The following is a 23,903-nucleotide window of genomic DNA, read 5'->3' as shown; positions in this document are numbered from 1 at the left end:
AAAACAGTGAATTTCCCAGCATGCCTTGAGCGGCCAGCCAGGGAGGCTTGGACAGCATTGCTTTTAATGATTTAGGGGTTGCGGACTCAACTTCCCATGATGCCCTGAAGTTTTTCACAACCTAGGGAATCCCCTTACTCATTCATTCAAAAACTATTTTCAATTGCTGTCAAGCTTGGTTCTGGGCTCTGGGAACACGGGCTGCACGCAGAAGACAAACTCGCTTTAGCTTATTTCTTGTTAAAGGGAGCAGACGGCCCATCATACATCAATTCGATGGTCTGAGGAAAGCTGATAAGGAGAAATTATCTATCTTCTCGGACTTCCGGGCTGCAGAGTCCCTCTTCCTACCAGGTCCCGCCCCTGAGGTAATCAACTACATTTCCCAGCATGCCGTGGGGGGCCACACCTCCACCCTACAAACTCCATTTCCCAGAGTCGCTCGGTGCATTTCCCCCCCCCCCCCCATGAGATTTCCATTTGGCTCCAGAGACTAGCGGATTTCCCAGTATGCCTGGGGGCAGACAGAGAGGCTGGAATGTTGCCATTAACCACCCCCTCTTGCTATAGAGATTCCGCTTCCCAGCGCTCCCCGCGGGTCTCTGTGACCCGTGGACTACATTTCCCAGCGACCCCCGGGACCGGCGTGGTGACGTCGCGCGCCGGGCGGGGCCGGCAGCGCCTCGGGCGGGCGGCGCGGGACGAGCGGCAGTTCCCGGCGGCCCCGGGGCGGGCGGCGGCGGCGGCGGCGCGGCGGAGGCTGGGCGCTCGTTCGCTCGCTCGCTCGCTCACGGAGCGGGCGGGCGGCGCGATGTCGGGCGAGGACGGGGCGTGCCCGGGGGCGGCGGCGGCGGCGGCCCGCGAGCGGCGGCGGGAGCAGCTGCGGCAGTGGGGGGCGCGGGCGGGCGCCGAGCCCGGCCCCGGGGAGCGGCGCGTCCGCACCGTGCGCTTCGAGCGCGCCGCCGAGTTCCTGGCGGCCTGCGCGGGCGGCGACCTGGACGAGGCGCGCCTGATGCTGCGCGCGGCCGGCCCCGACCCCGACCCCGGCGCCGAGCCCGACCCCGCCGCGCCGCCGCCCGCCCGCGCCGTGCTCGACTCCACCAACGCCGACGGCATCAGCGCCCTGCACCAGGTCAGCGCCCGCCGCCCCTCCTTCCCCGCGGGGTCTGCACCGGCGATGCCGGCCCCGGGCTGACGCCCCGCCCCGGTCCGAGCCCCCTTCCCCGGCTCCCCGGTGCAGCCTGCGCCCCTGGGACCGGCCTGGGTCCGAGCCCCCTGCGCTGCCCTCTCCCTGGACCCCAACCCTGGCAGGCGGCCCCCCGACCTGTCCCGGCGCTGCCCGCGTCCTGAGCGCCCTTTCCCGGTGTCTGCCTCCCCCATCGGAGCCGCCGCGCTCTGCTGTCCATGCAGCCGCGCTTCCCGGGTCGGTGCCACCTCTTCCGGCAACACGGGTGCCCCCGGGCCCGCTGCTGCTTCCCCTCCAGGCCGGCCCCGCTCTCTCTCCGGCCTGCGCTTCCTCCTGCGCCGGCCCTGCCCGGGGCCCAGGTCCTCCCGCCCGCGGCCCGGGGCCCGGGTCCCCCGCTCCTCCCTGGAGCTCTCCCTGGGCTCGCCCATCCGTTGCCGAATGAGGATGCGCCTTACCCAGCGCTCACACCGCCCCTCACAGCGCCCGCAGGCTCTGCGCCCTCCAAGGGGCGCCTCCCTGGGCTGGGTCACCCCTGCGCCCTCCACGCCCACGCCCTCCTAATGCTCCTGCTGGCCCCGCCGCCTCCTGCCTTCTCCCCCGGATGCCCCTCCTGCGGGCACCTCCGCATCTGCCCCTGCCCCCGGCTCCCTGCGCCCAGGCCGGGTCTGCACCCTCTCAGCACCCCCACCCCTTCCTGGCTCCGAGCCACCCCTCCCTCCTCCGGGCTTCTTGCTTCACCTGCTCCTGCCTGCGGTGGGTCTGGCTGGCTTCTCCCTCCCCCAGGCTGTGCCATCTCCGGGCCTTCTGTCCTGACGCCTTTCCTGGGGGTTCTAGAACCCCGTTAGCCCAGCCCCTGCACATCCTGGGCCTGTATGCTTCCCTTTAAAGAAAAAAAAAAAAGATATATATATATATACACACACACACACACACACACATATATTATTGATTTTTTACAGAGAGGAAGGGAGAGGGATAGAGAGTCAGAAACATCGATCAGCTGCCTCCTGCACACCCGCTGGGGATGTGCCTGCAACCAAGGCACATGCCCTTGACCAGAATCAAACCTGCCGGGACCCTTCCGTCTGCTGGCCGACGCTCTATCCACTGAGCCACACCGGTTTCAGCTTTAAATACTAAGTTTTCATTGATTTCAGAGAGGAAGGAGAGATGGAAACATCTACGACGAGAGAGAATCGTCAGCTGATCGGCTGCCTCCTGCACGCCCCCCACCGGGGATCCAGCCCACAACCCGGGCCTGTGCCCTGGCGGGGAATCACACAGTGAGACCGCCTGGTTCCTAGGTCGGGGCCACACCACTGAGCCACACCGGCCAGGCCCGGGTGCTTCTCTGAGACACCCTGGCTGCCGCTCATGCCCCGGGTTCTCCCTGGTTCTGGGTGGTTTTATCTGTCTCCCTCTACCCCCACCCACACACAGTGGGACCACCAGGGACCAGACTGGCCACGGGAGAGCCTCCATCCCCTCCCCCGACCCTGACCGATCCGGCCCCAGCCCCTCCTCCCTGCCGGAGCCCCTGGGGTTTGGCTATGGGTGGAGCCGGGAGGAGGGTACGGTTGGCAGGCGAGGGGGGCCAGTGCGTGCACAGTAGCCCTGAGTCCCAGCCTCAGCCCCTCGCAGCTGAGACCTCAGGTCAGCGTCTTTTCTCTCTGGGCCTCAGTTGTCTGATCTGTAAAATGGGGCCAGTGGTGGAGGCCTCCCAGCAGGGCCGGCGAAGGAGGGAGGCTGTGTGTGTGTGTGTGTGTGTGTGTGTGTAGCAGCCTCGGGGGTCAGCAGGGTGGCGCTGTCCCTGGTCTAAGTGCTCACCCTCCTCCTCTCCCCCCACCCCCAGGCTTGTCTCCGGCCCAGACCCTCATGCCCCCTGGGACATTCTCTCCCCCAGAGGAGGGTCCGCTTCGCTGGGGCCAGGTCGGGCCAGCGGGGAGAGGGTCCCCGGCCTCAGTGTGCCCTGGCCCTTCCCAGAGGCCATCCTCCAGGTGGTCTTCCGCCTCGGGCCCAGGCTGTGGGAGCTCCGAGGACGCCTGTGGGTGAGGGAGGACAGGCCAGAGGTCAGGCCCAGGTCTGAGGTGTCTGAGATGACCCTGGAAGCCCCCAGTCCCAGGTGGACCGGGCCGGCTGCTCCCCTGCCCGTGTGTGTGTGTGTGTGTGTGTGTGTGTGTGTGTGTGTCCCCCGTTCTCAAGACTCGGCCAGGGAACATGCTCTCCTCCACCCCCAAATCGCCCTGTGACCCCGGCCGGCGGTGTGGACGGGCCGGAGGGACTGGGAGCCGGAGGGACTGGGAGCCGGGCGGTGTGGACGGGCCGGAGGGACTGGGAGCCGGGCGGTGTGGACGGGCCGGAGGGACTGGGAGCCGGAGGGACTGGGAGCCGGCGGTGTGGACGGGCCGAAGGGACTGGGAGCCGGCGGTGTGGATGGGCCGGAGGGACTGGGAGCCGGAGGGACTGGGAGCCGGGGGTGTGGACGGGCCGGAGGGACTGGGAGCCGGCGGTGTGGACGGGCCGGAGGGCCTGGGAGCCGGGACTCGGTGGTCTGGCCGGGGGAGTGCAGGGCCCAGTGGGAGGGGGCGGGGCCGGGCCTGGATTCCTGGTCCCTGGTGCCCGGCCGCAGGCATCTTCACACGGGATGCCTGTGCCCGGCCAGGCCCTTGAAAGGGAAAGGCCCATCTCCCTCCTGGCCCCCCCTCCGCCGTCGCCATGGCGACCGGGTGGAAATAAACGGAGCCCAGAGTTCACCCCGTTCCCAGGGCACGTGTGGCCCCCCTCGCGCAGCCCGAGTTTCCATGACTTCATGCTCGGCCCGCCGCTTCCTCCCCTCCCCCCTGACCCTCCCCCCTCACGAGGGGCAGCCCGGAGAGGTGAGGGCCGGGGGCCGGTCCACGGCCCTTGGACCCGCCGGCGTGTGCGTGCGCCTGGGCTGCGGTCCCCGGAGCTTCCGTTCTTCATAAAACGGTCCTGCCCGGCCTGTGAGCATCGACCTAGGGACCGGGAGGTCACGGCTGCATTCTGGGTCAAGGGCACAGGCCCGGGTTGCCGGCTGGATCCCCAGTGGGGGCGTGCAGGAGGCAGCGGATCCGTGATTCCCTCTCATCATGGATGTTTCTGTCTCCATCCCTCTCCCTTCCTCTCTGAGATCAATACACATATATTTAAACACACACACACACACACAGACACAGGAAAACAGGGGTCCGTGCCAGCGCAGTGACTGGTCCTCAGTACTCATGAGCCGCGGTCCTCGGCCCCAGGCCCGCACACGCTCCCACCCCCACTCTGCCCTGCACTCCAGGGCAGCAGCCATGGCTGCGGGGGCAGGTGGTCTCCCCTCAGGGCGGCCCCTGTAGAGCACCCACTGGGCCTGGGGGCACCGGGCCTCTTCCCTCAGGCCCTCCCTGCAGCCCGTCCTGTCGGTGATGGGATGGTGACACTGGGGGGAGGTCCCGGCTGACAACAGGTACCAGCCAGAGTTCCTGCTGGGGGTTAGGGGCACCTTCTCCATCCAGTCCCGACACGCAGGGAGCTGGAGCCCCTCATGGCCTCGCTGAGCTCTGGCTGCCGCCCACCTACCCACTGGGAAGCTGGGTATGGCATACAGCAGAGCGGCCGCAGGGCCTGTCCCAGGGCCGTCAGGCCTCCTCCTTGAACTTCACGGCCACTCGGCGCCTGGGGCTGTCCCAGGGCCCCTGGCCGGACAGATGTGGGATCTGCAGGAGCCAGGGCTGACTGCTGTGCCCCCCTCCCCCAGGCCTGCATCGACGAGAACCTGGAGGTAGTGCGCTTCCTGGTGGAGCAGGGCGCCACAGTGAACCAGGCCGACAACGAGGGCTGGACGCCCCTGCACGTGGCCGCCTCCTGCGGCTACCTGGACATCGCCCGGTGAGGGGGCCGGGGGCGGGGCCTGGGGGGAGGCCCTGGGGGAGGGGGCCGGGCTCGGACCCTCAGCCTGACCGCCTCCCGCCCCCGCCCCAGGTACCTCCTGAGCCATGGCGCCAACATTGCCGCCGTCAACAGCGACGGGGACCTGCCGTTGGACCTGGCCGAGGCGGACGCCATGGAGGGGCTGCTGAGGGCCGAGATCGCCCGCCGAGGTGGGCCTGGGGGCTCCTGCCGCGCCCCGGGGTGCGGAGCGGGGCCCTGGGAGTCAGCAGTCGGGCCTCAGAGATTGGCCCTCTGTTTCCCAGGCCTCTGACTCCCTCTGTGCCTCAGTTTCCTCACCTGTGAGATGGGGGTGTCACACCCCCTCCCACGGTCGCTGGGCACCTTGCGTGAGGGCGTGGAAGTGCTTGTGCCACCCCTGGGCACAGAGCGGCGCTCAGGCTGGCGTGGGCCCGATCGGCATTTACCCCCCGGCAGCGGAGGACATGGCGGGGGCGGGGGGGCTCATGGGGGGGTCTCCCAGGAGGGATGGGGGCCCGGCGGAGGCGTTTGCTGAGGGAGTAGAAGGCAGGTGCCCTGTGGGTGGGTTCCCCATGTGCCCCGAAGCCCAGGGTCCTCAGCGTGTGGCCCGGGACCCCACGTGCCTGGCCTGTTTGTTTTTCTAAGGAGAGCGCATCGCTTCTAGCAGGTTCTCAGCGGGGTGTGACCACTCCCAGAGGCACCTAAAAATGAGGCACCTAAAAATAGCCGCCAGGACGCAGGACGCGGACGTGCGGACGTGTGGGACGGGCGGAGGAGGCGGGGCAGGTGGGCTGGGGCAGGAGCAGCTCGGGTCTCCGGGGGCTTGTGGTGCCCGCGGGGCCTGCAGGAGCGCTGGTGAGAGTGTGGCTGTGGTGCCCAGCTCCCAGGCCGGCATCCCTGCTGGTGGGGGACAGGAGGTGGGCAGCGCCATCTGGGGTGGAGGCAGGGCTCTGTCGGATGTGGAGGGGTACCTGATGCCAGTGCCCCGCTGGGGCCTGGCTGGGTGGTCAGGGCCTGGCCTTGGGCAGGTGAGTGCAAGAGAGAGAGAGAGAGAGACCCCTGCGGGGCACATGGGCCTGGCCGCCTGCTGGGGGTCCCTCCTTGCCTGAGGCTTCTCATCAGACACGTCCAGCTCCCAGCAGCGTGACCTTCACTGAGGCTCCCGGTCGCAGCAGGTTTACGGGGTCACAGCCCATCACCGCGTCGGTTCAGATGACTTTTTCAAAAATAGCCTTGAAAACTTTTTCCTGGTTCATACAGTTTTATTGACTTCGGAGAGGAAGGGAGAGAGAGAAGCATCAGTGATGAAGGAGAGCCATGGATCGGCTGCCTCCTGCACACCCCACTCTGGGGATCCAGCCCTCCACCTGGGCGTGTGCCCCGGCCTGGTTGGGAACCGTGCCCTCCTGAGTCGTAGGGGTCTGTGCCCAGCTACCGAGCCACGCCAGCCGGCCGCCCGTCTGACCTCCTGCTGCCTCCTCCCTGCCTCTGCCTCTCTGTGGCTGCTGGCCACTAGGCCTGTCCACTGCCGCCTCCGTGCCTCAGCCTCTCTCGTGGCTGCTGGTCTCTAGGTCTGTGTGCTGCCCGGTCCGGAGCACAGGTCCCGCCCGGCGCCGGCCCTCTGGGCTGTTGCCATCAGAAGCGGTCCGCAGGGCGGTGGGCGAGGGCGAGGGCCAGACGCCATGCAGCTGGCTCAGCCCAGGGGTTTGTGCACCCACGTTCCCAGCAGCTGTACTCACGGCCACTGGCAGGCGGGCACTCCGTGTCCATCCACAGGTGTGTGGCCTGGCTGTACGGGATGTTGTGCAGCCTGAGAAGGAATGAGATCCTCACACACACACACACACCACACACACACACACACACACACACAACACACAAACACAACACACAAACACAACACACACAACACACACAACCACACAACACACAAACACAACACACACAAACACAACACACACACACACACACAACCCACACAAACCCACACAAACACAACACAACATACGCACACAAACACACAACATACACACAACACACACACACACACACGACACCGAGGGCGACCCTCAGGGACAGCCGCTGAGTGCCCTGAGCCGTCACAGGAGCACAAGGTGTGGGTCCGTGTCCGTGACGCACCGGGAAGGCGGACGCCCAGACAGACGGCAGGGCGGTGGCCGCAGGGGGAGCTGTTGTTTGACGGGGACCGTGTCTGTGTTGCCCGCTGCAGAGGGCTCTGGTCCCGGCCCGCGGGGCTCTGCCAGCTCAGTGTTGTCCTTCGCACCGAGAGGTCGCAGGTTCGGTTCCCGGGTGGGCACAAGCCCGGGTTGTGGGCTCCGTCCCCAGTGGGGGTTGTGCAGGAGGCAGCCGATCGATGTTCCGCTCTCACATTGATGTTTCTCTCTCTGGAAAATCAATTTTTAAAAAAATATATATTTTATTGACTTTTTACAGAGAGGAAGGGAGAGAGAGAGAGAGCTAGAAACGTCAATGAGAGAGAAACATCGACCAGCTGCCCCTGGCACACCCCGTACCGGGGATGTGCCCTCAACCAACGTACATGCCCCTGACCGGAATGGAACCTGGGACCTTTCAGTCCGCAGACCGACGCTCTACCGCTGAGCCAAATCGGTTTCGGCTCGAAAATCAATTTTTAAAAAACATGTTTAGCCGGCCGGGTGGCTCAGCGGTTGAGTGTGACCCAGGAGGTCACAGTTCGATTCCCGGTCAGGACACAGGCCCGGGCTGTGGGCTCCATCCCCAGTGTGGGGCGTGCAGGAGGCAGCCGATCCGTGATTTTCTCTCTCATTGATGTTTCTCTCTCCCCCTCTCTATTCCTTTTGAAATCAATAAAAAAATATATACGTATTTTGAAAGCATTTAGAGAAGAGACGAGGGAGTTCCAGGCTGGGAGGCGGGGTGGCGCCCAGTTTGGACGTGGTGCAGCCGCCACAGTGGGGAAGGCACAGGAGTAAGGGTGTGAGCCTGGCTGTGTCCCAATAAAACTTTATTTACCGACAGGCAGGTCCACAGCGACCGGAAGTAGACAGGTGGGCCGCAGGGGCTGGGAAGGGGCACAGGGAGCCACTGGCACTGGGGGTGCGGCTCAGGAGCTTGCACAGCACACTCGGTTGGACATTTTCAAATGGCACCGTCAGTAGAGCTGATGTTAATCTTCATTTTACCGCCACACACCAAAAAAAAACTCTTAAAAAACCCAGTGGCCTGTCTCCCTCCCCCCGTCTCCCCCCGGCTGCCGCCTGTCAACACACACAGGCAGGTCTCCAGGAAAAGGGGGGATAGCACGAAGGAACACAGTCCCCCTGCGCTTGGAGGCAGCCAGCAGTTAGCCTGGCCCCTGCCTCTGCAGCCTGGCACCCCGCAGCCTGGGACTGGGCGGGGTGGGGGGGTGCGGGGGTCCCTGTAAGGAAGAGGGTGAGGGAGAGGGCGGGCCCCCAGACACCAGCATGCTCAGCCTCCACCCAGATCGCCGCCCGGAGATGGCCTGACGGAGCAGACACATTCCTGGAATAGCAGCCCTGTCCCTGGCAGCAGGGCCGCCCAAGGTGTCCGCTTGGCGTGAGGCCCAGGTGCCACCAGGTGGCGCCAGCGGGGAGCCCGGGCTCCGGTGGTTCGCCCTCAGCCGGGGCGGTGGGGTGGGGTGTGCTGTGTGTGTAGGCAGCTAAGCAGGGTGGCGGTCCCCTTGGGGCTGCGGGGAGTGGGGTGACTGAGCGAGGGCACCGGCTTCTGTCTGCCGTCCTGACTTTGAGCCGGTGGCGATGCGTGGGGGTCCTAGGCCGCTGTGTCCACGGGAAAGCCGGTGTGAGTGAGCCACGGAGTATGCACATCCCCCGGGAGGTGCATTCCCAGGAGGCCAGGAGCGGCCTGGCGGTGGCTCGGGGCTTCGTTGTGCACCGAAAGGTCACTGATCCATTCCCGTCAGTCAGGGCACGCTGCCCAGCTGCGGGCCGGGCCCCGGCGGAGGCTGCAGAGGGCAGCCCATCCGTGTGTCTCTCCCTCTCCCCTCCTCTCTGAAAATCAACAAAAATATACTTAAAAATGTAAAAGTAAAATGAAACAGGTAGCCGAAACCGGTTTGGCTCAGTGGATAGAGCGTCGGCCTGCGGACTGAAGGGACCCGGGTTCGATTCCGGTCAAGGGCATGTAACCTTGGTTGCGGGCACATTCCCAGTGGGGGTGTGTGCAAGAGGCAGCTGATCGATGATTCTCTCTCATCGATGTTTCTAACTCTCTATCCCTCTCTCTTCCTCTCTGTAAAAAAAAAAAATCAGTAAAATATATTTTAAAAAAATGAAACAGGTAATTAAGCTTCGTAATTTTTAAAAAATATATTTTTTTATTGATTTTTTACGGAGAGGAAGGGAGAGGGATAGAGAGTTAGAAACATCATTGAGAGAGAAACATCCATCAGCTGCCTCCTGCATGCCCCACACTGGGGATGTGCCCGCAACCAAGGTACATGCCCTTGACCGGAATTGATCCTGGGACCCTTCAGTCCGCAGGCCGATGGTCTATCCACTGAGCCAGACCTGTTTCGGCTTAGGTGCTACCCTTAAAAAAGAATGATCAGGCCCTGGCCGTTTTGGCTCAGAGGATAGAGTGTCAGCCTATGGACTGAAGGGTCCCGGGTTCGATTCTGGCCAAGGGCACATGCCTGGGGTTATTGGCTTGATCCCCAGTGGGGGGTGGCAGGAGGCAGTCAGTCAGTGATTTTCTCTCATCATTGATGTTTCTATCTCTCTCTCCATCCCCTTTCTCTAAAATCAGTAAGAATTTTTTAAAATATATTTTTATTGATTTTTTCACAGAGAAGAAGGAAGAGGGATAAATATAGTTAGAAACATTGATGAGAGAGAGTCATCGACCAGCTGCCTCCTGCACACCCCCTACTGGGGATGTGCCCGCAACCAATGTACATGCCCTTGACCGGAATCGAACCTGGGACCTTTCAGTCCGCAGACCGACGCTCTACCACTGAGCCAAACCGGTTTCGGCAAGAATTTTTTTTTTTTTTTTTTTAAAGGATGATCAAAAGGGCCCAGATAGCTCAGTCGGTAGAGCATCAGACTTTAAAGGACAATCGCAGGGGTCTTCAAACTACGGCCCGCGGGCCACATGCGGCCCGCAGAGGAGTCTGATCCGGCCCGCCAGGTTTTTTTGGCAGTGAGCGCAGCTGAGGTGTTACAGTAGGAATTAGTAGTTCATATAGTCCGGCCCTCCAGCTCTCTGAGGGACCGTGATCTGGCCCCCACTTTAAAAAGTTTGAGGACCCCTGATCAAGGGGATTCTTAGGTTGAAGTGGGAAAATGCTTGTGATTCCCATTCTCCCAGTCTCCCCCCTCACCCCCCTGCAGGGACTCAGAGACGCTTAGGGGCACGCCGGGCCACGCAGAACGTGATAGGGAAGTGGGTGAGCTGGCCTGGGACCTCTGAGTCCGGAGGAGCACACAGACGGACAGGGACAGGGGGAAGGCACAGGGTGAGCTGCGCTTCCTGGCTTTGGGGTCAGAGTCCCACCCGCCACCCCTTCCTGTCCTCCAGGTGTGGACGTGGAGGCAGCCAAGCGAGCCGAGGAAGAACTGCTCCTTCACGACACCAGGTGCTGGCTGAACGGAGGCGCCATGCCCGAGGCCCGGCACCCCCGCACGGGGGCCTCCGCGCTGCACGTGGCGGCCGCTAAGGGCTACATCGAGGTGATGAGGTGAGCAGGGACCCCTCCCCCCTTCCCCTGCTCTTTCTGGGGGGCCCGTCTGTTCCTTCTCGCTGTCTTATACCTTCCTGTGAATCTTGTCCCTTGCCGCTTTTTCTTAATTTATGTATTATACTTAAGGCTACGTGTTTGCCTCTGAATACAGCCTTAGCTGCATCCATACGTCTCGATGTATAGACCTTCCATCGCCATCCCGTTTAAAACATTTTTCCAACACGTAATTTTTATTCTCGGACACGTGGATTCTTTAAGAAGTATGTTCTTGATTTCCAAGTAAACATGGAATTTTGTTTCATTACCCATGTCCTGGTTTAATTGCACTGTGGTCAAGAGAATGGGGTTCCGTATGGTTCCGGATTTCTTGAATTTGTTGAAGTTTTGCTTTATTTTATTCTCCGGGGTAAGAGAGGTGGGGAAGAATTGCGCTGTCAGGCAGTGTTGTATGTAGGTTATTAGGTCAGCTTCGTAGACGTGCCATTTAAATCTGTGTCCTCGGTGGTTTATTTCTCCGTCTGCTCATTGTGGCAGTTACGTAAGAGGTGTGATGAGACACCACGCTGTGGATTTTGTGCACCCCTCCCGGGGCTCCATCCGTTTCTGTTACGTATTTCGAGGCTTGGTTGTGTGGGGCATGTTAGGGTGCACACCCCCTTTCTGCCACTCACCTCGGTCCTGTCCATGTCGCTGCTGCCACCGTCTGCAGCCGGTCATCCTCTGCCACAGGCCATCCTCCGTGCTGTGGGGTCTGCAGCATCCCGGCCCCCACCCTCAGCGTGGCAGCCAGTGTGGCTCCAGGCCCGCCAGCTGCTCCCGCCCCCAGCTGTAGGACTAGAGGTCGGGGCTGCTGGCAGAGGGGTCACTTGTGGGAGGGGCTGGGGACACTGGGCTTGTACCCCTGGTCCCGGATTCTGTCAGCCTGTCCCAGCTGGTGCTGCCTCCACAGCCTTTGTCCCGGTCCTTGACCATGAGCCCCTGACCCCCAGCCCCTCTGACCCCCAGCCCTCTGACCCCCAGCCCCTCTGACCCCAGCCTCTCTGACCTCCAGGCTGCTCCTCCAGGCCCCAGCCCCTCTGACCCCCAGCGCCTCTGACCCCCAGCCCTCTGACCCCCAGCCTCTCTGACCCCAGCCTCTCTGACCCCAGCCCTCTGACCCCAGCCTCTCTGACCCCAGCCTCTCTGACCCCAGCCCTCTGACCCCAGCCTCTCTGACCCCAGCCCTCTGACCCCAGCCCTCTGACCACAGCCTCTCTGACCCCAGCCCTCTGACCCCAGCCTCTCTGACCCCAGCCCTCTGACCCCCAGCCCTCTGACCCCCAGCCCCTCTGACCCCAGCCTCTCTGACCTCCAGGCTGCTCCTCCAGGCCCCAGCCCCTCTGACCCCCAGCGCCTCTGACCCCCAGCCCTCTGACCCCAGCCTCTCTGACCCCAGCCCTCTGACCCCAGCCCTCTGACCCCAGCCCTCTGACCCCAGCCTCTCTGACCCCAGCCCTCTGACCCCCAGCCCTCTGACCCCCAGCCCCTCTGACCCCAGCCCTCTGACCCCCAGCCCCTCTGACCCCCAGCCCTCTGACCCCCAGCCCCTCTGACCCCCAGCCTCTCTGACCCCAGCCCCTCTGACCCCAGCCCCTCTGACCCCCAGCCTCTCTGACCCCAGCCCTCTGACCCCCAGCCCCTCTGACCCCAGCCCTCTTACCCCAGCCTCTCTGACCCCAGCCCTCTGACCCCCAGCCCCTCTGACCCCAGCCCTCTGACCCCCAGCCCCTCTGACCCCCAGCCTCTCTGACCCCAGCCCCTCTGACCCCAGCCCTCTGACCCCAGCCCTCTGACCCCCAGCCCCTCTGACCCCCAGCCCCTCTGACCCCCAGCCTCTCTGACCCCAGCCCCTCTGACCCCAGCCCTCTGACCCCAGCCTCTCTGACCCCAGCCCTCTGACCCCAGCCCTCTGACCCCAGCCTCTCTGACCCCAGCCCTCTGACCCCAGCCTCTCTGACCCCCAGGCTGCTCCTCCAGGCTGGCTATGACCCCGAGCTGCGGGACGGGGACGGCTGGACGCCCCTGCACGCGGCGGCCCACTGGGGCGTGGAGGACGCCTGCCGCCTGCTGGCGGAGCACGGCGGGGGCATGGACTCGCTGACCCACGCGGTGAGGCCCAGCCCCCCCTCCTTTGGGACTGTGGGGGGTGAGGAGCCCCCGCCCCTTCATCTGCCCCTCCGCCCTCCCCCAGGGGCAGCGGCCCTGCGACCTGGCGGACGAGGAGGTGCTGAGCCTGCTGGAGGAGCTGGCCCGGAAGCAGGAGGACGTGAGTCCCGCCCCTCCCCCGCCTCCCCCTCCCGTCACCCCCCTCAGACCCCCCTCAGGGCTCCGCGGCTGCATGTGGGGTTCGCAGCCGCGAACTGTTGCAGGGTGGGTGGTGGTGGTGGGGGGGGCTCTGGCCCTGACTCCCCAGGCAGTGCTCATTCCCTCTGGTCACCGAGCCCAGGGGCGGGCTGCGTGGGGCCCTCTGAGGATGCGCAGGGGTGCAGGCTGGGCCTCGCCACCCCAGGGCCCCTCCGACTAGCACCAGGCGGGGCCTGTGGGAGCGGAGAGGGAAGGGGGTAGACTCCGGCCGGCCCCAGCTCTGGTGGATTTCTGGGGGAGGGAGCGTGTGTCAGGGACCTGGGAGGCTGGAGGGGTTGGAGCAGGTCTCCCAGGAGCATAGGGAGTCCCCTCTGGGGGTGAGACCGGAGCCAAGGAGCCGGAGGCCCAGGGAGGACAGGACGCCTGTGGGTGCACATGGTGCATGCACAATGAGACCCCGGTGCCAGGGCCACCCGCAGCCCTCCCTGCGCCCGGAGCTGAGCCCCACCCCCCCCCTTGGAGCACCTGGGAAGGCGTGACCGCAGCTGTGCGGGCGGCCGTCTGTGTTGGGGATGTGGGACCCAGGGGGACCCCATGTCTGCCCCTCCCAGCAGCCCCCTCTCCCTGCAGCTGCGGAACCAGAAGGCAGCCTCCCAGAGCCGGGTCCCAGAGCCCCAGCCGCCCTCCAGCAGCAAACACCGAAGGTACGGGGTCTCCCGGGCAGGGCTGGAGGCGCCCGGGCTGGCCCCTGACCCCCCCATCCCGCCAGGAGCTCCGTGTGCCGCCTGAGCAGCCGGGAGAAGATCTCCCTCCAGGACCTGTCCAAGGAGCGGCGGCCGGGGGGCGCGGGGGGGCCCCCCATCCGGGATGATGACGACGAGAAAGAGGAAGGCCCCACAGGTGAGCCTCTGGGGGCCTGGGCTCCTGGGTCTGAGGGAAGAGGGGCTGGGGCCTGGACTCCTGGGTTTGAGGGAGGAGGAGGCTGGGGGCCTGGGCTCCTGGGTCTGAGGGAGGAGGCTGGGGGTCTGGACTCCTGGGTCTGAGGGAGGAGGGGCTGGGGGCCTGGGCTCCTGGGTCTGAGGGAGGAGGCTGGGGGCCTGGGCTCCTGGGTCTGAGGGAGGAGGCTGGGGGCCTGGGCTCCTGGGTTTGAGGGAGGAGGGCTGGGGCCTGGGTTCCTGGGTCTGAGGGAGGAGGGCTGTGGCCTAGACTCCTGGGTCTGAGGGAGGAGGGCTGGGGGCCTGGGCTCCTGGGTCTGAGGGAGGAGGCTGGGGCCTGGGCTCCTGGGTCTGAGGGAGGAGGGCTGGGGGCCTGGGCTCCTGGGTCTGAGGGAGGAGGCTGGGGTCTGGGCTCCTGGGTCTGAGGGAGGAGGGCTGGGGGCTTGGGCTCCTGGGTCTGAGGGAGGAGGGGCTGGGGCCTGGGCTCCTGGGTCTGAGGGAGGAGGGCTGGGGCCTGGGCTCCTGGGTCTGAGGGAGGAGGCTGGGGCCTGGGCTCCTGGGTCTGAGGGAGGAGGGGCTGGTTCTAACAGGCAGTTGGCAGATTCTTTATTTTTATTTTAAAAATGTTTTTGTTGCCGAAACTGGTTTGGCTCAGTGGATAGAGCATCGGCCTGTGGACCGAAAGCTCCCAGGTTCGATTCCGGTCAAGGGCATGTACCTTGGTTGCAGGCACATCCCTAGTAGGGGGTATGCAGGAGGCAGCTGATCGATGATTCTCTCTCATCGATGTTTCTAGCTCTCTATCCCTCTCTCTTCCTCTCTGTAAAAAATCAATAAAATATATTTTAAAAAAATGTTTCTGTTGATTTTAAAGAGAATAGAAGGGAGCAGGAGAGAGGGAAAGAAACATTGATGAGAGAGTGAAACATTGATTGTCTGCCTCCTGCTCACACCCTGTGATGGGGGGGATCGAGCCCACAACCTGGGCATGTGCCCTGACCAGGAATCAAACTGGTGACCTTTTGGTTCATGGGTCGATGCTCAACCATTGAGCCACACTGGCCGGTGCTGCTGGCACATTCTTACTGAGATCTCATTGTCTTACCCAGCAGAGCCGCCCCCTGCAGAACCCAGAACCCTCAATGGCGTGTCCTCCCCGCCACCCCCCAGCCCGAAAGGCCCCTCGGTGAGTGCAGGCCCTGCATGCAGACGGCAGGGGGGTGGGGCGCCCGTGAACCCTGTGCCCATCCCTTGTCTGGGTCGATAGGGTGAAAACTACAGTTCCCAGAATCCTCCAGTACAGCCCGACGATCTTTTTCTGGTTGCACCTGCTCCGGGGGCCGATGGGAATTGTAGTTTGCTGTGGTCCTTCTGGGGGTACTCCTTGAAATGTATGGGAAGAGGGACCCCTTCTCCATCGCTGAGCCCTTTCTCTGACCCCAGACCTCCGAGGAGGCCCCCTTCCCCAGGCGCTTCGGCCTCCAGAAGACGGGGAGCTCGGGTGCCCTGGGCCCTGCGGACAGGCAGGGGGCGCCGGGTGCCCCCGGGGCCGGGCTGCAGCGCTCCGCGTCCTCCTCGCTGGTGGAAGGGACCCAGCCCGCCACTCAGGTGAGTGCGGCGAGGCGAGGCCGGGGCGGGCCCGCCAGGCAGAGCTGCCGGAGAGAGAGCCCCCTCCTTCCCTCTCCCCGCAGGCCAAGGAGCCCCGGCTGGCCAGAATCACCCCCACTCCCTCCCGGAAGGTGCCAGAGGCCTCTGCCCCGTGAGTACCCGGGGCCCGGGCCCCGCTGCGGGGACCCGAGCACGGCTGCGCTGGGCAGGCTGCTCCCTGCTCCCTGCTCCCCGCTCTGCCTGTTCCCCTTTGCTGCTCCAAGTGAAAGCTCACGGTGAAATATGTCAGCAGGCGCCGAGACCGGTTTGGCTCAGTGGATAGAGCGTCGGCCTGGGGACTGAAGGGTCCCGGGTTCGATTCCGGTCAAGAGCATGTACCTTGGTTGCGGGCATATCCCCAGTAGGAGGTGTGCAAGAGGCAGCTGGTCGGTGACTCTCTCTCATCGATGTTTCTAGCTCTCTATCTCTCTCCCTTCCTCTCTGTACAAAATCAATAAAATATATTTAAAAAAAAAAAATATGTCAGCAGGGCACTCCGGCCTCCTGAGGCTTCGCCCTGCTCCCACCTGTCCCTCTGCCCACCCCCCTCCTGCCCCAGTCTGCTCGGTCTGTGTCCCGTCACCTTCCCCGGAGGCCCACGGCTCCCAGTGCTGCAGAGCTCAGACCCCCAGGCCCTCGTCCCCCGACCTCGCTGTTGTTCCCTCCCACGTGCTGCCCTCCCGCGGGCGCTGAGATGGACTAACTCCTCACGGCTGCTGTGATTTCGCGTCCTTTCTGCGCAGCTTGGCTCACGGGGCAGTCACTTGTGCTCTTGCTCGCTGCCGTGGGCGGGCGCTGCCCTCGAAGGCGAGCTTGAGTGATGTCCGTTGAAGGAGTGAATTCACAGGGTGTGCGGGTGTGAGAGCGCCAGGCCTCCTCCCTCATGACTCCACCCCCTCCAGGACCCCGCAGCCTGAATCCCCAGGAGCCAGCTGCTCCTGCCGCCTCCACAGCGCCCCCAGCGGACACGCGGGACCGCCGGAGGTAAGAGAGGCCCCCAGTGGTCTCCCCAGGGGGTCAGCCTGGACGGGCCCCAAAGGAAGCTTCCCCCAGGGGGTCAGCCCGGGACGGGCCCCAAAGGAAGCCTCCCTGAGGTCAGGGCTCTCCACGCAGGTCCTACCAGATGCCAGTGCGGGACGAGGAGTCAGAGTCCCAGCGCAAAGCTCGCTCTCGCCTCATGCGCCAGTCCCGGAGGTCCACACAGGTGTGGGGGCGGGCGGGGCCTGGACACAGGTCTGAGGGAGGAGGCTGGGGCCTGGGTCTGAGGGAGGAGGGCTGGGGGCCTGGGAGGAGGCTGGGGGTCTGGGCTCCTGGGTCTGAGGGAGGAGGCTGGGGGCCTGGGCCCCTGGGTCTGAGGGAGGAGGGCTGGGGGTCTGGACTCCTGGTCTGAGGGAGGAGGCTGGGGGCCTGGGCTCCTGGGTCTGAGGGAGGAGGCTGGGGGCCTGGGCTCCTGGGTCTGAGGGAGGAGGGCTGGGGGTCTGGGCTCCTGGGTCTGAGGGAGGAGGCTGGGGGCCTGGGCTCCTGGGTCTGAGGGAGGAGGCTGGGGGCCTGTGCTCCTGGGTCGGAGGGAGGAGGCCCTGACTGCCCCTGTGCCTGCAGGCGTGACTCTGACAGACCTGAAGGAAGCAGAGAAGGTGGCGGGGAAGGCCCCGGAGCCCGAGAAGCCATGCCCACAGAGCCTGGTGAGAGGCCGCGGGGTCAGGTGACGGGGCTCGGGGTGGGCCCAGCACCCTGGTCCTCTGACCCCTCCCTCTCCCACAGGACCCTTCCCGCAGCCCCGAGTCCCCGGGGCTGAGAATCCCGATGGCCCCGCCCAGAGAGGTGAGGCCTGGCCTCGGAGGCCTCTCCTGAGCCGCCCATCCCTCCCGCTGCAGTCCGCCCCGCGCCTGGAGCCTCGGGCCCAGGGACCCTGACAGCACAGAGGATCCTCACTCTTGCCCCTCCCCCAGTAGACGCGCCCGACGGGCAGGGACCCGGACCGCAGGCCTCCCGGGAGCTCCGCAGAGCTGGCAGGGAGAGGAGAGGGCCTGCCGAGGTGAGGGGGCCTGCGGAGGTGAGGGGGGGCCTGCCGAGGTGAGGGGGGTCAGGGCGGAGGTGAGGGGGGTCAGGGCGGAGGTGAGGGGAGGCCTGCGGAGGTGAGGGGGGGGCCTGCGGAGGTGAGGGGGGGGCCTGCGGAGGTGAGGGGGGGCCTGCGGAGGTGAGGGGGGGGCCTGCGGAGGTGAGGGGGTCAGGAGGAGGTGAGGGGGGTCAGGAGGAGGTGAGAGGGGCCGGGCGGAGGTGATGGGGGGGGCCTGCGGAGGTGAGGGGGCCTGGGCGGAGGTGAGGGGGTCAGGAGGAGGTGTGGGGGGCCCGGGCAGAGGTGATGGGGGGGGCCTGCGGAGGTGAGCGGGGGGGGCCTGCAGAGGTAAGGGGGGCCTGCGGAGGTGAGGGGCCTGGGCGGAGGTGAGGGGGGGGCCTGCGGAGGTGAGGGGGCCTGGGCGGAGGTGAGGGGGGCCTGCGGAGGTGAGGGGGCCTGGGCCGAGGTGAGGGCGGAGGTGAGGGGTCCCGGGCGGAGGTGAGGGTGGGCCTTGGCAGGGGTGGGATCGGGGAGCACCCCCCTTTGGCCACCCACTGACCCCGCCCCGCCCACAGGGGGAGGAGGCGAAGCCCTCGGACATCAGCCCGGAATCCAGGTACAGAATGGGGTGGGCCGGGCAGGGGCCGGGCCGGGCTGTCGGATGGCGGAGCGCCCTGATGCCTGCTTTGCCTCCGCCCAGCACTCCCAAGGCCGGCCCTTCCCCCCGGAGGCAGCGGGCCCTCAACCCAGAGCCGCAGCCCGGATCGGAGGAGCCCGACGGCGGCTTCAGGAAGGTTGGCGAACCCCGCAGCCTGCCCTCTGCCCGTCAGGGCCTCTGCCCGCGCCCACATTGTCTGTCTCACTGGCCCTCACCTGTGGGCCGTGAGCCCCAAGGGCCGACACGCAGCTCGGGCCTGACCTCATGTCCCTCTCCTCTCCATCTCCCTCTCCCTCTCCCCCCCATGTCCCTCTCCCCCCCATGTCCCTCTCCCCCCCCATGTCCCTCTCCCCCCATGTCCCTCTCCCCTCTCCCCCCCATGTCCCTCTCCCCCCATGTCCCTCCCTCCCCCCATGTCCCTCTCCCCCCATGTCCCTCTCCCCCCCATGTCCCTCTCCCCCCATGTCCCTCCCTCCATGTCCCTCTCCCCCGTACCCCAGCTCTACGCAGAGCTGCGCGTGGAGAACGAGAGGCTTCGTGAGGCGCTGACGGAGACCACGCTGCGGCTGGCGCAGTTCAAGGTGGAGCTGGAGCGCGCCACGCAGGTGAGGCGCCCGGGCCCTGCCGTGACCCACCCCAGCAGGGAGGGCTCAGGGCCTGTGTGTCAGGAGCTGGAGCCGGAGGGGTGGAGTCTGAGCGGAACTCTGCCTTCAAGGGGGCGGGCCCTGCGCCAGTGGGCGGGGCTAGGACCCTGGGGCGGGCCCTGCGCCCATGGGCGGGGCTAGGGCCCTGGGGCGGGGCCTGGTTAATAAGGGGCGGGGCTTGCGATGAGCAGAGGACTCGGCCAGAGTCCTGGCCAGTCTCCCCGCTGGTTCCCCGTTCCTGGCCATTGCGGTGTGGACGTTGCTCTGACCCCTGCGCTTTCTCTGCCCCCTCCAGCGGCAGGAGCGCTTTGCAGAGAGGCCGGCCCTCCTGGAGCTGGAGAGATTCGTGAGTGGGGCAGCCGGGGCGGGGCCAGGCCATGTCCCCAATTCCAGCCTATGGAGGGGGCACAGGGACCTCTAACCCGGCCCTCTGACCTTCCCCCGCCGTTCTCAGCCTCCCTCTGGCCCTCCCCAGCCCCGCCCCCCCAAACCCTTACCTTTCCCTCACCCTCTATCTCCCCCTCCCCCGTCTGTTGCAGGAGCGCAGGGCGCTGGAGCGCAAGGCGGCGGAGCTGGAGGAGGAGCTGAAGGTGAATGCTCACGGGGCGAGGGGGGGCCGAGGCTCGCCGCCGGGGCGTCCAGCTGACCCATCCCTCCCACAGGGCCTGTCCGACCTCCCCCATCCCTCCTACAGGGCCTGTCCGACCTCCCCATCCCCCCACAGGGCCTGTCTGACCTCCCCATCCCCCCACAGGGCCTGTCCAACCTCCCCATACCCCCCCCCCCCCCCCCCGGGCCTGTCCAACCCCCCCATCCCCCCAGGGCCTGTCCGACCTCCCCATCCCCCCCACAGGGCCTGTCCAACCTCCCCATACCCCCCCCCCCCCCCCGGGCCTGTCCAACCCCCCCATCCCCCCCAGGGCCTGTCCGACCTCCCCATCCCTCCCCCCAGGGCCTGTCCGACCTCCCCATCCCCCCCACAGGGCCTGTCCAACCTCCCCATACCCCCTCCCCCCCCCCCCCCCCGCCTGTCCGACCTCCCCATCCCCCCCACAGGGCCTGTCCGACCTCCCCATCCCCCCCACAGGGCCTGTCCAACCCCCTCATCCCCCCCACAGGGCCTGTCCAACCTCCGCGCGGACAACCAGCGCCTCAAGGACGAGAACGCGGCCCTGATCCGCGTCATCAGCAAGCTGTCCAAGTGACCCCGGAGGCCTCGCCCCGCCCCGCATCCATACAGCTGCTTCTGCCACACGCACCCCTTCCCTGTGTGAACACGAGTGACAGGGCTGCCGGGAGTCTGAAGCCATAGCCTGCCCGGGGGACCTCCCGGCGGGAGGGGAGGACGGAGCCCCCGGAGCGGGGGGCCTCTGAGGCCAGGACGGAGATGGAGCTGAGCCAGGTGGGGACCAGAAGGAACCGAGGACCAGGAAGTGCCAGGACCAGTAGCCAGGACCGGGGCGGCCGCCCGGAGGTCCCCTCTCACGTGTGCTGCCACCAGCCGCCCTCCCGCCCCGAGCAGGGATCCGAGAACGTGCCAAGCGCCCGCCGGCCTGGGCCGGGGGCCTGTCTATAGGGTCCGTGTGCAATAGGGAGGGCGTCTTTTATTTTTTGCTGCCCCCTCCCCGGCGCCGCCCGGGGCAGGGGGAGAAGGTATTTTCGAGACATAGCACAGGCACCACTAATAAAGGTCGTGACGTTGCCACTCAGCGGCCGGTTCCCCTGCTGGAGGCGGGGTGCTGGGGGCGGGGCCTCGGGGAGCCTGCTGGAGGCGGGGCGCTGTGTCCGCTGGGTGTGCGGGCACGGCGGGGTGCTGAGGGCGGGGGTGCCTGCTCCCCGGGCCGGGGAGGGGCCTCGGGAAGCCTGCTGACAGGCTCACCAGCAGGGCTGCGGCGGCGAAGGGGAGGTGGGGAGCTGGGGTCCTGTCATCACTGCTTGTGAAACAGGCAGCTGCCAGCATTTAAAATGGGGGTGATTCACATAGAAAACTCGGGAATTTGACTTCTCGGAAGAAAGTAGGAAGCCATAACGGTGAGCGCAGTCCTGCATAGTAACAGCTGGAGCTGTCAGAGCCACGCTCTTCCTGGACGGGGCAGGCATTCGTCCACCCACCTATTCATTTGTTCATTCATTCCTGCTTATGCCTTCATGCCAGGCCCTGGCCTGCCTGATGCTGATACCTTAGTGAATGAGAAGGGCGGCGATCTGAGCCATCTTGGGAGAGGCATAAGGCGCCCAACAACAGAAGGGATGCGTTTAGGTGGTGGTGCTATGGAGAGAAGACAGGGGCAGGCTAGGGGGCTGGTGTGTGTGTGTGTGTGGTGTGCCTCACGAGAAGCTGGCTCAGACATACATGAAGGCATCAGGGAAGAATCTGGGTGTTGAGGACACATGTGCAAAGGCCCTGGGGTTTAAGTGTGCGACATTGAGACACAAAGAGGCTGGAGGGCAGTAGGGGATGGCCTGGAGAGGCTGCATGCAGGGGTGTGGCCGGGGGAGGACTGGAGCCGAGGGGGTCCCTCCAGCTGCTGCATCAGAACAGCCTGGGGGAGGGTGGTGCGGGATAGAAACGGAGACCAGTACGTTTGCTCGTGGGTCAGCTGGTTCACCCTCCATACCTGTCACAGCCCCACCTGCCAGGACACCCTGGAGGCAGGCCCCTCCCATGTTCCCGAATCACTGCAGCCTCAGTAGTGATGGCAGCGTGGGGGTTACCAAGGAGGGGGACTGGGGGGCAAGCAGGTATGGGGATCCACTGGCATCTCTAGTCCTCTGTTAGAAATGATTGGGGCCCAGATGAGAGGTTTAAGGTTTAGACACCTGTGAGGGCAAGGTTGTCCCAGGAGGAAGCAACCGCAGGGACTGGGCCTGGCGGCAGGAAGAGGGAAGCAGAGCAGTGGGTCCGAGAAGCTGGTGGGTGGCTCAGGTAGGAGCTGAGCTCCATGGGGAGGGCCCAGCAGGAATTCCGTGGGGGGTGGGGGGGCGGGGAGCTGGGCCGAGGTGCTCCGGGGGAAGAGGGAGGGGCCAGGGGAGGAAGCCATGGGGGGGCGTGGCCAGGAAGCCTGTCACCGGTAGGAGCTGCTGCTTCTCCGTGGCTGGGCCCCTGGCAGGCGGTGGGACAGCGCCGAGTGGGTGGGGGGGGGGGGGGGAGGCAGAGGAGGGCAGGCCTCGCCGAGCTGGGTTCCTGCGCTGGCCCTGGAAGGCCGAATGGGAGTGCACCAGGTGGCAGGGACTTGCTGTCGCAACAGCTGAAACCAGTGGTTGAAGAGGTTTCGGGGAGTATTTGGGGAAGGGCAGGCCCAGAATGCAACGCGTGGAAGAATGAGGAAGAGACGAGGTTGCAGAGGTGGGCAGGGACCAAACCACTGGGGTCCTGGGGTACCAGGCTGTGGGGCTAAGAGGGCAGTGGGGAGCCAGAGCAAGGTCTGGGCTGGGCCCCTGGGTGTTCAGAAGAGCCCTCTGGAGTGAACTGGGGGCCGGAGGAAGCCTGGCCATGGGCTCTGGATAAGGAGAGGACGCAGAGAAAGGAACCAGCGAAGGTGGGAGCGCCTCCTAGACTCCAGGACCTGGATTCCTTCCCCCAGGAGGTTACAGCCGGGTGGGGGGCAGGCTCCTGAGCCCCCTGGGAGCCGGGTAGAAAAGGGTCAGCAGATGGCCCGTTAAGAGGAGGCTGTTTATAGACTGGGCAGCACATGACAAGGCACAGGGCTCCTGAGCGCGGTCCCTACGTCGTCGTCTCCCCTCCCTGCCCCTCCCGCTCCGGCCAGCCCAACTCGCTCAGGACTGTCCAGCAGGGATGGTCCATTTTGTCCACTGGGATCGGGGAAGAGCAGGGTCGGATCAGGTCCACGGTCCGTCGAGGGGTCTAGTTCCCTTGGCGGGGAGTCTGCACGCAGAGTCCGTTCTCCCACGGGGCGCGGGGCAGCCCGCCGCCCGGACACAGTTCCCGGAGGTCCGGGAAAAAGAGTCAAATGACCTCCGTTTCCATCTCGCCTTCCACCTTCTTCTTTTGCTTCTCCATCACGGCCTCCAGCTCTGACACGTTCTCTTTGTCCTGCAGGGGCGGGGCGGGAATCAGGACCCTGGCGTCGGGGCCCTGGGCGCCCTCCCCGGTCGGTCCCGGCCCTGGACGGGCAGTCGGGCGGTCGGGCGGCCCCTCACCTCCAGCAGCGCGCGCTGCACCGTGACCTGGCTGTACACGCGGGCCCCCTCCTCGGGGCTCACCGCGCGGAACTCCTCCTTCTGCAGCGAGAAGATCTGCGCGCCCGTCAGCACTCCCAGCGCATCCACGGTCCTGAGCCAGGGCAGCGGGGCGCGGTCGGTCAGCCTGCCGGCCAATCAGAACGCAAGCCTCCCACGCCCCACCAATCCCTTCACGCCCGGCCCGCAGTCTGTCCAATCAGCATAAGGCTCCTGCCTGAATCCCCACCCACCAACCCACCAATCACGGAGCCACTGCTTGGAGGGAGGCGGGACTCCTCCAGAGGCTCCAATTGGAGCCTGGGAAAACATGCCAATCAAACAGACAGGCCCTCGCTTTGGGCCAATCCGGGTTCCCCAGCGGCCCGCCACGCGCCCCTCTGGGCCAATGAGAACACGTCGCCTCTGAGCGCTCGGAATCCGCTACGCGCCCCGAATCCGCTACTCACCCGGAGCTGAAGCCCTTGGCCTGCAGCCAGGCGCGGACCTCCCGGGCGTCGGAGCGCGGGTGCAGCTGCGGCTCGGGGGCGCGGGGCCCCGTGGCTGCGCGGCTGGGGCCCGAGCGGCCCTGCGCCAGGCGCGCCTGCAGCTCCT

General features: G+C 65.7%; 1 protein-coding gene across 1 annotated transcript; it reads left to right on the top strand.

Annotated features, from left to right (window-relative positions):
• Window positions 1–690: 690 nt before the first annotated feature.
• Window positions 691–20,818, top strand: PPP1R12C (protein phosphatase 1 regulatory subunit 12C). The gene is given in 24 exon segments (XM_084906333.1): window positions 691–1,132; window positions 4,950–5,080; window positions 5,174–5,292; window positions 10,664–10,823; window positions 12,830–12,974; window positions 13,057–13,131; window positions 13,800–13,873; window positions 13,939–14,069; window positions 15,217–15,290; window positions 15,548–15,712; window positions 15,796–15,863; window positions 16,654–16,677; window positions 16,679–16,735; window positions 16,865–16,956; window positions 17,351–17,433; window positions 17,513–17,522; window positions 17,525–17,572; window positions 17,701–17,786; window positions 18,383–18,423; window positions 18,508–18,601; window positions 18,966–19,070; window positions 19,405–19,455; window positions 19,649–19,699; window positions 20,228–20,818. Coding segments are annotated over 24 exon segments (2,292 nt in total). The 5' UTR covers window positions 691–811; the 3' UTR covers window positions 20,315–20,818.
• Window positions 20,819–23,903: the final 3,085 nt, after the last annotated feature.

Source organism: Pipistrellus hanaki (genome assembly GCF_964339955.1).
Source record: "Pipistrellus hanaki genome assembly, chromosome: 15".
Lineage (NCBI taxonomy): Eukaryota > Metazoa > Chordata > Mammalia > Chiroptera > Vespertilionidae > Pipistrellus > Pipistrellus hanaki.
Note: the sequence above shows the minus strand (reverse complement) of the source record. Positions and strands in the feature narration are given on the sequence as shown.